The 14,379-nt window shown below is 34.4% G+C and overlaps 1 protein-coding gene across 3 annotated transcripts in view; it reads right to left on the bottom strand.

Moving 5' to 3' along the window:
- SPTLC3 (serine palmitoyltransferase long chain base subunit 3) overlaps positions 1-14,379 on the bottom strand; it is a 112,178-nt gene that overhangs the window by 31,389 nt on the left and 66,410 nt on the right. For all 3 annotated transcript variants that reach the window (XM_039320474.1, XM_039320473.1, XM_039320475.1), the window contains 4 exons: positions 9,898-10,022; positions 6,065-6,158; positions 1,560-1,665; positions 1,038-1,257 (listed from right to left, as the gene is read on the bottom strand). In XM_039320474.1, the coding sequence (XP_039176408.1) occupies positions 1,038-1,257; positions 1,560-1,665; positions 6,065-6,158; positions 9,898-10,022 (545 nt within the window). The remainder of the gene's footprint in view (positions 1-1,037; positions 1,258-1,559; positions 1,666-6,064; positions 6,159-9,897; positions 10,023-14,379) is intronic.

The following is a 14,379-nucleotide window of genomic DNA, read 5'->3' as shown; positions in this document are numbered from 1 at the left end:
AATAAAATTTTAAAGACTATATTTTGCTTTTATCTGCTTTGGGGTACAGAAAAAAACTCTTTCTTAAGAGCTGTACTATTATTTTATGCTGGAAGATTATTTCTTTTTTCACATCATATTTTAAAAGATAGAAAAAAGGGGAAAAATGGTGTCTGGAAATTTTTTTTTAATCTATTGAGGATATCTAGTGGTGAAAACCACGGTGTGTCCTGAGCACTTTGTCTTAAGAACTAAAAAAACCAATAAAATGTGTTTCAAAAAAAAAAAAAAGAAGAAGAGCAAGATCATTTCAAACTATTTTCCTACGTTCAAAGATGAAAATGGATGCATGAAGTATCACAGAGAATTACATTTGCTCTAACCTTTAGTGGTAGTGCTTGCTTAATGACCACTCCTCCAGTGACCTTTTGAACTTAAAACTAGTCCTTGGACTTATGTTGGTTGCAATGTCCCCACTGTCATAACATCACGAGTAGAGTGATTGGAACCTATCTCGAATTACGTTGCAGCTTCTCACGATCACATGATTGAATTTGGGACCTTCTTGCCAGCTTCCTACAAAGAAAAGCAATGAGGAAACTGGCAGGAGGTTGCAAGTGGTGGCCACATGATTTCCTCACTTAACAACTCTTGAGGATTTGTTTAACAACAACAACCAGAAGTGCCAGAATTTCCATCCCTAAGTGATATAGTCATGTGACATCTTACATTTCTGACGGTGATCAAAATTCCAGTTCCAATTCATGTAATTAAGTGAAGACTACTTGTAATTTTCTTAAATTGGTAAAACCGAGCTACCAAAAATTGGCCATTTTGCTGTCAGCTTTTGGCAATGCAATCTCAAGATGCTTGGAGAGTTTCACAATGAAGTGGAGGACTGCAAACCCATCCCAGCTGAGAGGGGAAACTTCTTGCAACGTTTGAAAATTACTAGGATTTACAAAAGTTCAGGCCACTCTTGTTTCCTGACTCAATTTGTAATGGAGCCATTTATAATGGCTTGGATATTGTTGAATGCCAATGATTGCTGCTGTTACCTTTTTGCCAGCAATATAACCTCCAGCTGCTCCAAAACTTTTTGTGAATGTTCCCATCAATACATCAATATCATTAGGATCCATTCCAAAGTATTCCACAACTCCTCTTCCTGTAGGACCAACAGCACCTATGCTGTGGGCTTCGTCCAAGTAGACGTAGGCTTTGTATTTTCTCTTTAAGGAAACAACTTCTGGCAAGCGTACAATAGAGCCTTCCATGCTGGAAGAACAAGAATGTTAATGAGAACTGAGTACATGTAATGCCTGAAACTGTATGAACTGATCCAATATAATGCCAATATTATGCCAACTGTTCCCTATCCAAGTATTTCCCCAAAGCAAACAAAAATTTTAAAACAGAATCATACAAGCAATAGAAGAAATAAATTAAGAAAAATCCAGTTTGTAGAGTATAATTTATGGCTTTCTGGTTACTGTGCTTAACGCATGCACAATATTGGAGCATTTTATATGGATTTTCTAGAATCTGCATACCCAGTTGAAATTTTATATTTTACATACCTATAAATGCCCTCTACTAGAATAAGAATTTTTTTCCATGCTCTTCGGCTTCGAGGTTGTCCCTGTATTACTGCATCCTTCAAAAGCTTTTCTAAGCTCTGCATATCTAATTTTAAAAATACAAGGTAATGTGAAATATTGCATCAAATATATATATCTATATTATATTTCTACAAACCGCAAATCCATTTTGTAAAAAAAAATAACCAAGTGTGAGATGCTTAGGAAAACAAACCAAGTTTCTGTATAAAATATTACCACGGTAACTTTTAGTATACGGACTGAACCTAATGAAATATAAATAACAATGTTTTCTCACAATCTCTTTTAGGAAAAAAAAACTCCATTAAACTTGACAGAAATACTAATGTGATATGCTTTAGATTAGGGTTATTGGTATTTGATCCCTGCTCAGTCATAATAGTCTATCAAGTTTCCTGATATAAAGCAAGATATTTCAAATTAGTGTATTATATCAAGTTACTGATTACAAATCGAAAAATTCAAAATATAATGCTGTTTCAGCTTGGAGGGACAAAGAAACCAAATAATGAAATAATAAATTTTAGTTCACATTCCATTTGCTTTTAAAAATTAATGGAGTTCCATTCATTGAATCTACATACTGTTACTCTGGTACAGGAAAAGGTCAAAAGCACCTCAGAATCTATGCCAGCAATTTAGTTTTTGATGTTTGATGACATCAAAAGTACCATTCAGATTTGATGCATTCATCATCTCCACCAGCAGAAAAAAAACCTGCTGATACAAAGGCTATGAATAGTCTTTGAAAAAGTCTCTTTGCAATGTGTGGGAGTATATGCACTTTTTTTTTAAAAAAAAATCCTGCTTTGAAAGCTGCAAAGCTAGGGACCTAAGAGCCCATGTGCCAGCCTGTTCTCTCCAATTGTATGCAAAGACCAATTCCTATCAGACTAAACCTCCTGGCTTTCCTTCTGACCTTGACTGGACAAGTAGCTTGTCACCACATCCCAGCAGTGTAGGACAAATGTGAGCTTTTGGTTCAGTTTGTACTGCAAACACTGAGCACATAACTTCTACTGATTCCTTTTTAACAGAACCTGAGGAGCATAGTTGTGATTTTATGCATAAAAAATACATATCTACACGTTTTTTATTTATTTATGAGACTTATATACCGCTTTAAGTGCAAGCACTCTCTAAGCGGTGTACACCAGTAAGCAATGTATATATATATTTACTTTGCCCCCAACAATCTGGGTCCTCATTTTACCTATCCCGGTAGGATGGAAGGATGAGTCAACCTTGAGCCGGTGAGATTTGAACCGCTGACCTGCTGAACACAGTCAGCTAAAGTGGCCTGCAGTACTGCACTCTAACTGCTGCACCACCTCAGCTCGGTTCTCTCTATCTACATAGTTCAGTTGGATTCTGGTTACAAAATTGTTTTTTATCAACACAGTTGTAAAGAAGTGAGAACTTTACACTTTTGTTTGTTAAAACCTGTTTAATTATCTGACGGTGTACTGGCCATAACTTTAAACAGGTTGGGAAGAAGTTAAATCAGGTGAAAAATTATCTTTAAGCACTTATCATCCACACCCAAGAGATATCAAGCTATTTCTCTTTACGTGTTCAAGAAAAAGCAACCAAATTTTCAAAATTTCTATTATCAATAATTACCATTCAGCTTAAAGGGAATTCTCTATATGGACGATGTTTCCTGTCATCTTTAACATTGCAAAACCACCATATTTCTTTTCTTTTTTAAAAAAATGAACTTTATTAGATTTTTTAAAAAAAAAAACTGACAAGAACTAATACCTAGAATGAATAAAGAGGAAAAAAAGAAAGGAGGACAGACCAATGCCAAAAGTAAGGAAATCAAAATAAAGAAAAAAGATTATAAAGAAGTAACTTTTATTTATCAAAGGCCTGGAGACTAAAACATATGAAGAACGGTTACGGGACTTGGGTTTCGCTAGTCTAAAGAAAAGAAGAAATAGGGGAGACATGATAGCAGTATTCCAGTATCTGAGGGGCTGCCACAAGGAAGAGGGCATCAAACTATTCTCCAAAGCACCAGAGGGCAGGACGAGAAACAATGGTTGGAAACTGATCAAAGAGAGAAGCAACCTGGAATTAAGGAGAAACTTCCTGACAGTGAGGACAATCAACCAGTGGAACAGTTTACTCCCAGAAATTGTGGGCGCTCCATCACTGAAAGTTTTTAAGAAGAAACTAGACATTCATCTGTCTGAGGTAGTATAGGTTCTCCTGCTTGAGCAGGGGGCTGGACTAGAAGACCTCCAAGATCCCTTCCAGCTCCTATTCTATTCTATTCTATTCTATTCTATTCTATTCTATTCTATTCTATTCTATTCTATTCTATTCCATTCCATTCCATTCCATTCCATTCCATATCATATTTTTTACAGTTGTTATAAGTACAGATATAATGTAACTTTAATATCCTGCCTTATTTGTAAAAATAATAAAGGCAGGATACAAATAAATAAAACAAAAATTAAATCTATACTTATATCAACTGTAAAAAAAAACTGGAAGTCACTTCTTCAGTAACTGAAGTTGGCTAACATACCTACTACTCCTTCCTCCTCCTATTTTCCCCACAAGAACAAACCTACGAGGCAAGTTGGGCTGAGAGAAAGTTACTGGCCCAAGTCACCTAGCTGGCTTTCATGGTTAAAGTGGGACTTGAACTCATGGTCTCCTGCTTTCCAGCCTGTGACTTAACCACTAGACCAGTGGTTCTCAACCTTTTTAATGCCGCGACCCCCAACCGATCGTAAGTCGAGGACTACTCAACTGGTGCAGCACCGTTTGCAGAATGGGACTTTTGGCGGGCTCAGCAGGGCAGAGACAGCCTGGACAATTCCTATTGGCTTTTGAAAGCCAATAGAATTAGACTCTATTCAAGAGAGTCTATTCTATTGGCTTTCAAAAGCCAATAGAATAAAAGGGAGTAGCACAGCTAAGGAAAAGGGGGGAAAAATGGCGGACTGCGTTGTTTGGCGACCCCCGTGAAATGGTCGTTCGACCCCAAATGGGGTCCCAACCCACAGGTTGAGAACCACTGCACTAGACCAAACTGGCTATTTTATGGTTGCAGCATTGCTTGCATTTTCCTGTAATCTATCATTTTTATTCTAATCATCAAAACCATATACTATGTTTTCATTTCCCCCCACAAAAAGTCAATAATGGGTTTCCAATCATCATCCTCAATGGTTTTAAACTGATCCCATTTGTGAAATCAAGGCAAAGAGGAAGATTAATTCTATTTTAAATGTTCTGGTCATAAGACCACAACATTTGAATACTCACGTTTGATTGGTTTTGCTGTGTCTTGTGTTATTTTTTGTTGAAACAAACAGCTTAGAAAAGGGTCCTGTCTATTGCTTCAATATTTCTCATTTTGGTTAATATGATCAATTATCATCAAAACTATTGCCTAATTTAAATAGCATCCCTAGATTATTGCAGTTCAATAATGCAGTACCAATCAATGTCATAGAAGTCACAAAAATAATATTGCAGAATAATAAAAAATATGTATTCCGCGGCCACTATATATTGCTAAAAACACTGCTCACTTGACTCTTCAGATTTACAATAGAATGTTCAGTTCTAATACATGCCAACATGTTTAAGCATTTAAATGAAAAGGGATTTTGATATAAACCTTTCTTGACTAGAAACTAACCAGCATCTTAAGGGTGAAAATACATAAAAATTCCACTAGGATTTTACAAAGGCAATTGTTTAATCAATTTTCCATCCAGTGAAGTGGTTTCTGTTGAACTAGGAAGGAGTTTTGGGTTTTAGTTCAATATTTACCAAATTTATAGTTCGGCTTACCAGACACTGTGCGGACCTCTGATAAGATAATAGCTAGGTGAGAAAAATGGGTAAAAGTAACAGCGGTATCTTTATCTGAAGTGACATCTCTAACATTTGTTCAATCTTGAACACAGTGATCTGATTTGATTCCAAAGTTAAATAATAATTTAATGTTACAAAAATTTGCTTTAGCCTCAGATAGCTTTTTTTATATTAACGTTATCCTTCTTAACTGTTGGTTATACTTTAAATTTCTTTAAGGATAGAGAAGAACTAAGGACAATAAGCATGAAATTAATTAGCATTTGGAGTCTCCCACCAAAAGATGACAGAAAAGGATCCCTGTCTCAAATTTTAGGTTAGTCTTTTGTATCTTTTCTCTATCAACATGAGAGTAAAAAACAAAATCTGTAATACAGACAAGATTAATTAGTCTTATTCAAATATAGTGTATGCTACAATCGAGAATCAAATTTAAACAACATAACAGTTTTGGCAATTTCACTGTGATAACTTGAGGCCTCTTTCCATGAAAATAAAAAAAAAAAGGTTTTTCTTACATATTAAAAGTGTGAACACATTATTTCCAAAGAGAGACAGCTACGGACATGAATTTCATTTTTTCATCAGTTAGCTAAAGTTGCCTCATTAATACTCACTGTTGTGCTTAAAGACTCTAATAGTAGCACCAGACAGCCTTGCACCAAGAACAAGTGAAGCATGGTTCAACTCATCACTTAAAATTAGACAACCCTGTGGAAATATATAGCAAAGAATTACAATAAATATTTAACTAACATAACAAACAATATTGTTTGCCTTATTTAACCTCACTGTAATTACCACCAGTGATTAAAAATAGTAAATAAAAACCTAAGGAACCTAAGTAAAATACACTGCAGATGCCCCCCCCCCTCAAAAATGAATTAAAAGAAAACACACCTTAGAACATTATAATGAAATCAGAAGAATAAAATCAACACAGTCTAACATTTATAACTAACATATATATATGTGTGTATAATTTTATGAAGAATTTTGATTATTAATAAAAGCTAATGCAATCTGACCTTGAAAAGAATAGAAAGACTAAGAAGTACAAGGGCAAAGGAAAAAAGAAAGAAAGAAAAAGAATAAAGAAAGAGAAAAGAAATATATAAAAAAGTGATTTCCAACTTTCATCACAAGAATTACAAAAATGTAGTGATTCTTCACCCCTAAGATTGCAAACAATTGTTTCTTCATCCCATCCCTTTTTTTATAGACAACTACATAAGACATCTTTTCAGACCTAGGGTATGTCAGCAAAAAATCCGTAAGGTTTATCAGAAGCAATGACATATCTTGTTTTAAGCTTGATTAAAATAATAACATATTCCTTCCTTTTACTTGTAACAATCTTTAATTAATTCAAATATTGTCCTAGGATTTGATTTCTTTTAATTTCTTATTTGTCTCATCACACAGTATTCTTCAAGGCTTTGACAAATCTCCTTTGAAAATCCAATAGGAAAAAATAGTCTAGATCACTCTCTAGGTTTATCATTTGTATTTGCCTTTCAAATTTTAAAACATTAGCCAATTTTTTTGAAGATCAAGTGAAGCATCCTTTTCCAAGATATTCTCTTCACCTGTCAAGTTATAAATCCAGTTTTGATACTATCTTTGTCTTGTCAGAATCAAATTTGTTCTAGATCTGTCATTTTCTTCAATAACATATTTTGGATATAGTCTGTGCATAGAAGCAGACATCGTTATCAACATTGTTAATATTGTGGCTTCTAATTTCTGATTTCATTCTTCAAAAGACTTGTTCAGCATTTTATAGGTTTGTATTTTTTCTCGGTCCCAAAAATATTTAATCCCCTCTAGCGTCCAGTTTTTAAATCATGAAATTACTTATCTCTATTATGACTTCCAAAAACCAAAACAGATCTATTTCCCATGAGAAGCTGTTAGTTCTTTATAATTAGTTCCAAAATTCTATTCTAAAAGGTTCATTATTCCAAATTTATCAGGATCCTTAGTCCGCTTATAACTTTTTAAGACCAAAATCTTATTTTGCTTTTAGCAACTTATTTCAGATTCTTTAAATTCAAAACTGTCTTTTGTTCAGGACGGAAGGCAAACTCACTCAACCGTTTTCAAACTTGGTATTCTGAAAGTCTCCGACAGCTTAAAAGTAGCTAATGAACAATTTCCAAAAGTGATTGGCAAGTGACTTTAGTGAATGTAATATCCTTTAAAAGGCACTGATTGCGGATTGCAAACAAGATGGCTATTGCTGTCATCTCCCAGCATCCAAACCAGTACGATACAGCTGTCTTAAAGTTTTGTTCTAAGAGTTCTAAGATAACACGTACGTTATCTCCCAGCCTCCTTTTGTCCAGAGAGGTTCTGAAGACTTTAGAGAGGGCTGTAAAGCACTGTGAAGTGGTATATAAGTCTAAGTGCTATTGCGATTGTTACTCATCAGCTCTTCATTCTTCATGTCAGTCATCAGCTCTGCTTTCGTGGAGATATCTTCAATCCCCTATTCCTCCCCTGGAAGCCAAGTTTTTTTAAGCTGGTGTGCAGTTTATAAACTATTAACTAATGACAGATTTTGACATATTACTGTAATATTTACTATTTTAAAGATATTTTTGGTAAAACTGTTAAATACGAAGGAGTGATTTAATTTGGTATCTGAAAAGAAGTTAATAGTAGAGAAGTCAGATTTTTTTTCCCATTTAAAGTTCCTATGCCAACTATGTTAATAATATAAGTTTACTTACTTACTGCTACTTCTAAAATTCTGTTACAGGTAGTCCTCGACTTACGATCACAACTGAACTCAAAATTTATGATATTAAGCAAGACAGTTGTTAAATAAGTTTTGCCCCATTTTATGACCTTTCGTGCCATGGTTGTTAAGGGAATCGCTGCAATTAAGTTAGTAACACAGTTGTTAAGTGAATCTGGCTTCCTCAATGACGAGATACTGCAACTGTCATGAATATGAACCAGCTGCCAAGTATCTGAATTTTGATCACGTAACTATGGGGGTTTTGCAATGGTTATAAGTGTGAAAATGGTCATAAGTCACTTTTTTCAGTGCCATTGTAACTTTGAGTGAACTGTTATAAGTTGAGGACTACCTGTATTTATTACAGGTCTGAGAAAATTAACTGACGCTTCAGAATCAAAACCCTATGTTCATAAAAGGAGTTGAAGAAAGTGGATGAAATCTGTATTAATTAGTACTAATTTAGGAATTAGAACATTCATTAATATATTTCAGATTTCTTCTACTATGGCCATATTTTGGTCTGAAATGTATCAGATATCTTTAGCATGATCAATATTTATTAAAACCCATTGTTTTCTTTTTTGGCTACATCCCTACATTTGGAATTTATCAAAGCATCAAGAGTGCTGGATTGTTCTTGCAGAGGAGTAGTAAAACAACAACAGCATAACACTAAAAAAAACCCCTGATTTGCAGCAATGTACTATTTATCAACACAAATTAGTCTTTTCTGTTTTTGACAGAGATAAGAAAGAAGACTCAGCAAATGAATCTCTTGTTTTTGTGGACTTAAAATAAAAGCAGAAGCATCAACAGGTTGGGAATGAAAGACAATATGAATGTTTCAGTGTCATAATTCTTGTTTGGTCATTTTGATGAAATCATAGGATTGTGTGGATGCCTCTGAATGAATGCAAATTCAAGTAGCATAGTTAGATATTTCTCTAATTATATAATCCTAAACAGACTTATAAAAATAATTTCAGCAACAATATACAACACATAGATTTTGTTTAAAAAATGAAGTTTTAGCACAGTCCCTTGATTGAACTATAGGCACTATGATTTTTTTTTAACAACTATACTTACCATCGCCATTATGAGTTAATGCTTATTGACCACAGTATTGCCTCATCAATAAAAAATTAAGAATGGATAGGTCTATTTTCTAATAGCTTGATTCCTGAATCATATAGATTCTCCATGAAAGCAAATAAACATTTTGACAAATCTATTCTATTGTATATAATTAAAAATGCTTATAACGCACCAATGGTTTCATTTATGTTAAGCCCTAGAAACCTCTCTTAAACACTGCCCAGATGAAATTAGTCTGTTACTGTATAATTGTGTTTAGTTCAGCAATATTTAAGTAGGAGAAAAAGTTCCTAGTGGTTATTTTCATAGGTGCTCCTTCAACATAGCAGCGTTAGAAGCAAAAGTTAATTATTCAATCAACTAGGTTTAATACAAAATATGTGGAGAAGTAAAATAAATAGGAAACATAACTATTTCTATATAGTTTAAGAACATTAAGGACAACATGACTTACAGAGAGCTGATTACAATTTAAGATACCCTTGCTAAAGATTACCACCACAGCTTGCCTTGCCTTCTAGGAGAAATGAGGCAGCTTTACAATGATCTTAAATTTCCTGGGTGATGATCACAACAAATGTATTTGGGAGGATATTCACTTACCTTCCCTACTAATGCTGGAATATTCATAGAATTTGTAGCAAATCCCATACCAAATGACAGAGCTGCTTCAACACCAAGGAATTGTGCTACCGTATTTTCTAACTCTATATGTTTATCCAAGTTTCCTGTTACAAGCAGTAAAAATATTTTAAAGGATCTCATTAGTATCATTCATGAACATCTAAACTGTAATACAAACTTATTTACCTTCACATATTAGCACTGATAATTTTTAAAATTCTTCATTCTAGAATTTATAATTAAATTTCTTATAGCAAAAAAATATGAATAATTACAATTTACAATTAAAGCACTTGTATTCTAATCTCTAATTTAAGATAAATGGTAAAGTGATAAAAAGAAGTACAAACAAAATTGGAAATGCATTGAGGACTGAAGAGAAACAAACAAACAAACATCCTCTCCAAAAAGCAGAAGAGTGCCACAAAATGAAAATTCCACAGAAACAATACAGCCAATAACTTCATTGGATAATCTCAGCTATAATGCAGGTTTAAAATCCTTTGAGAAATAAGCAGTCTTTACTTGAGGCTGAGCAGAGCATTAGCTGCAACACTAAGGAAGCTTCTTAAGAGGATGAGCTTTCCATATCAGCTGTGAAAATCCTTTCTTCTGGGGAATAGTTGGATTTTTCATGAACAAGTACAAAAAGGCATATTTTGTTTCTTAATCAAATTAAACAATGCTGGCTTGTTTCAATTTTTCCCTTTATTTTGCACATATATTGAAAATTTTAATCAGAGATAATACAATATTATTTGCATTTATTTAGTTTTGCTTACCTCTCTCAATTTTCCTATTGCAAAGCCAAACTATAATTAGATAATTTGAAGATCATAGCTTTTGAATGTCCTCCCCCCAACATATTTTAAATTCTGAAAATATAGCAAATAATATAGTCACTATATCTGCATGTATCTATATTGCTCCCCAAATAGGAAAGGGGGCAAAGTATTTATTTATTTATTTCTTTATTCATGTCAGAAGAATAAGGGAACTTTCCTAAATGTCATATAAGAACATGTCAGGAGAAACTCAAGAGTACGAGTTTTTACTAGAGAGTAGCCATGATCTCCAAGATATATATAATCTTCATGTTATGAAAAGTTTCTCATTTTTGGATTATATTTTGTTTCTGTTGCCTCCTATTAAATTAGAAACCCTAATACATGCACTGAATAATAATGAGCTGCCCAAATAAATTCACCCATTCCATTTCCTTCAATTAGCAATAACCGAGAGATCACCAAAGCCTAATCCTAGCCCTAACCCTAACCCTGCAACCGTCATAAATATGAACCAGTTGTCAAGTATCTGAATGTAAATCACACGACCCTGGTGACTGGTGTGAAAAATGGTTGTAAGTCACTTTTTTCAGTGCCATTGTAACTTTGAATGGTCACTAAATGAACTGTTGTAGGTCAAGGACCGCCTATACATACTTTGCTTGCAAAAAGTCTCAGGTGCAGTCCTTGTGTTCTTGGGTTGGGCTGGGAAAAGATATTTTGTCTGAGGAAAGGATCGCTATAAGTATAGTTTATGCTAAATGAAATGGGTGAATGGTCTGCTTTAATATAAGGCAACTTTCTATTTTCTCTGGCATTTTCACTGCTGAGACTCAGGAAAAGAATTTGCAACAAGCTAGGCATTTGAAATTTTTGGTCATGTCAGAAGTTACAAAAAGTTAACTTCCTCTTGTCTGATCTTTCATGTCTCAGATAATTTTCAAACTCTCCATGGTTTCTAATCTGCTTTACTTGGAATGAAAATAAACACATTCAGAATAGTGGCTTTGCACTGAATGACAAATCGCTCCTCAAGCTTGAGAAATTGACAAAGGAAGAGCTACACAAGCTAACTTTCCCTCAAAGATAAATTATCTCTGAAACATCCAGAAGGTTCACGAGTCATTAGAATTTCTCTTATGGTGAAAAACACACACACAAAGAAAGTATGATCTTTCAGAGCTCAGCCCCTCTCACTTTTCTGATATCTATTCTGCAGGGTCTTCAGCAAAAGCATTGCTAACGCTAACCAGAATTCATATTTCATTATAAGCTACAAGGGTAGAGGGACTCTTGATTAACATTAGCTAAATACCAAAGAGAACATACCTGCCACTAGAGCACGGGTAGGCAACCTTGGCTCTTTTATGAATCGTGGACTTCAACTCCCAGAATTCCTGAGACAGTCATGCTTAGGGGAAAGGGAGAGGTTTCCAAGCTGAGCCATGCTGGCTCAGGAACTCTGGGAGTTGAAGTCCACGAGTCATAGAAGAGCCAAGGTTGCCTACCCCTGCACTAGAATAATATGTTCAGGTCTTATAATTGTAGATACTGGATTAATTCTTAGACTATTAAAACTACTTGGTGCTCTCTAGATGCTTTGAGATTACAACTCCCACATTCCATTGCTACTGGCCATGTTGAAGCCGAAATATCTGGAGGATAACAGCTTGCTATCATTACCCTGAGTGCCTAGCATATCATGTAATTGCCATCTTGGGAACATTAAAGGTAAACAACAATTCCTAAAGTTCGACTTCTGGTTTGCCATCACGGCCGCCGCAGATATTGGAAGGCAAGCTCCATCTTCTGTGTTCGATTTCGCACCGCTAGGGGACCCTGGAAAGGGTTGAAAGTCACCCTGTAGGAGCGACAAGCAAGGAGAGGATCCCTGCTTGATCACGGAAGGGTGGTAGGGCTTGATCTGGGGCAGTCCTCCAAACTGACAGACGAAAGACTGGCCGTAGAAATATGGCCCGTCACTAGGCTGCAGACAGCCGAAGTCAAACTTACCATCAGGCACTTTTAAAGCAGTGCAGATGAGACTGGGTGAGATCTGAACCTCTCTTCAATCCTAACTATCTTTTCTACCTGTATAAGCTGTCCAAAGTATTTTCCCCCTTGTGGAGAGAGAGAAGGGAAATCCTATCCCATCCTCTAAGAGCAGCGGCAACTGACTATCCAGGGGAGTTTAAAACATTGAAAGAATAACCTTATTTTAACTGAATTTATATGTTTCTAAAATTTGGGGACCAAAAGATTTCTTATTCCTATTGAAGACTTGGATTTTTACTTATAAAAAAGAAGTAAAATTGGAAAAAGAATTATAAAAATTTTGGACGTAAAAAACCTTAAACAGCATTGGTGACATCTTGTGGCTAAATCGGATACTACAACTTGTTATTGTCTAAAAGAGACTTAGCCTGAATTACAGATAAGACTCCTTCAACTTTGGCAGATATCAGCTGTGAGAAGAAGCTTAGCTGTGTTTTATACCCAGTGATAAAATTATTTTCATCCCCTGATTGTAAAGCTTGAAATTTAATACACCACTAAGAGAATATGGATGAAGATCAGGAACAGATTCTTTCTATGTTGAAAGCAATTCATGAAACTATTCTTACAGCTTCTGACGAAATAAGACGCTATAGAAAAGAACAAGATGTCAGCCTAGATATTCAAACCCTAACTTTGACTACAATTAAAGAATCAACTATGCAGAACACAATAGAAGAAGTGGAACAATTAAACACTATGATAGAGGATTCAATGGACCAACAAATACAATTAATGGAAAACTTACAAAAGGGACTGATAACACTGAAAATGGAAAAGACTTTCTGTATAAACCAGAAGAAATCTGAGGAGCAAGAAGAACAGACTGAAGGGAAGAGAAACATTCCAGGACAGCTACGGGGAGATGGAATAATAGAGAGACGATTTGTTAGTCCTTCCAAAAGAATGGCAATTGGATGGTCTCTTTTATTTCAAATAATATATACAATAACAGAGGGAGATCTATTTGATGATTTAAAAGCACGGACATGGAAGGCTAGTTGGCAAAGAAAGAAAGCTAGAATACGGCTGAAGAAAAATGGAGTTTGGATTTACTAGTGAGGATGTTATGTTATTAATTAAAATAGAATATACTCAAACAGATAAGATGTGTACTCTGAATACTAGATTATGTTATGAATTGAGATAAAGAAAACTTTGGTCATTTAAAACTTGGAAGTATAAATATAAAAAGTTAAATTTGAATATTGATGGAAATTAAAAATTGGGGAAAACAAATAAATAGGATATTGTCTATAAAGATTGAACATAAAAGTATTTAAGATATATATAAGCTAAAAATTTTGATAAATGTAATAAACATGTCTTTACGTAGTTGATAAAATAAGAACTGTGTTAGTTTAAATATGAGATAGTAGATATTAAGAGAAAAAGAGAGGAAGTATTTGATGTTGAAATAAGGGAAATTTTGGTCATTAAATTTAAGACATTTGGGAATTAGTAGAAAATAAGAATGTTATACTGTATTATCAATTAGATGATGTAAGATAGTGAGAAATAGAATATATTCAAATAGATAGGACATGTATCTTGAACATTAGATTTTGTGATGAATTGTGGTAAAGGAAACTTTGGTTACTTAAAACTTGGAAATTATAAA

Source organism: Crotalus tigris, unplaced genomic scaffold (genome assembly GCF_016545835.1).
Source record: "Crotalus tigris isolate CLP2741 ecotype Arizona unplaced genomic scaffold, ASM1654583v1 scf7180000023639.2272817, whole genome shotgun sequence".
In the NCBI taxonomy this organism is placed as follows: Eukaryota; Metazoa; Chordata; class Lepidosauria; order Squamata; family Viperidae; genus Crotalus; species Crotalus tigris.
Note: the sequence above shows the minus strand (reverse complement) of the source record. Positions and strands in the feature narration are given on the sequence as shown.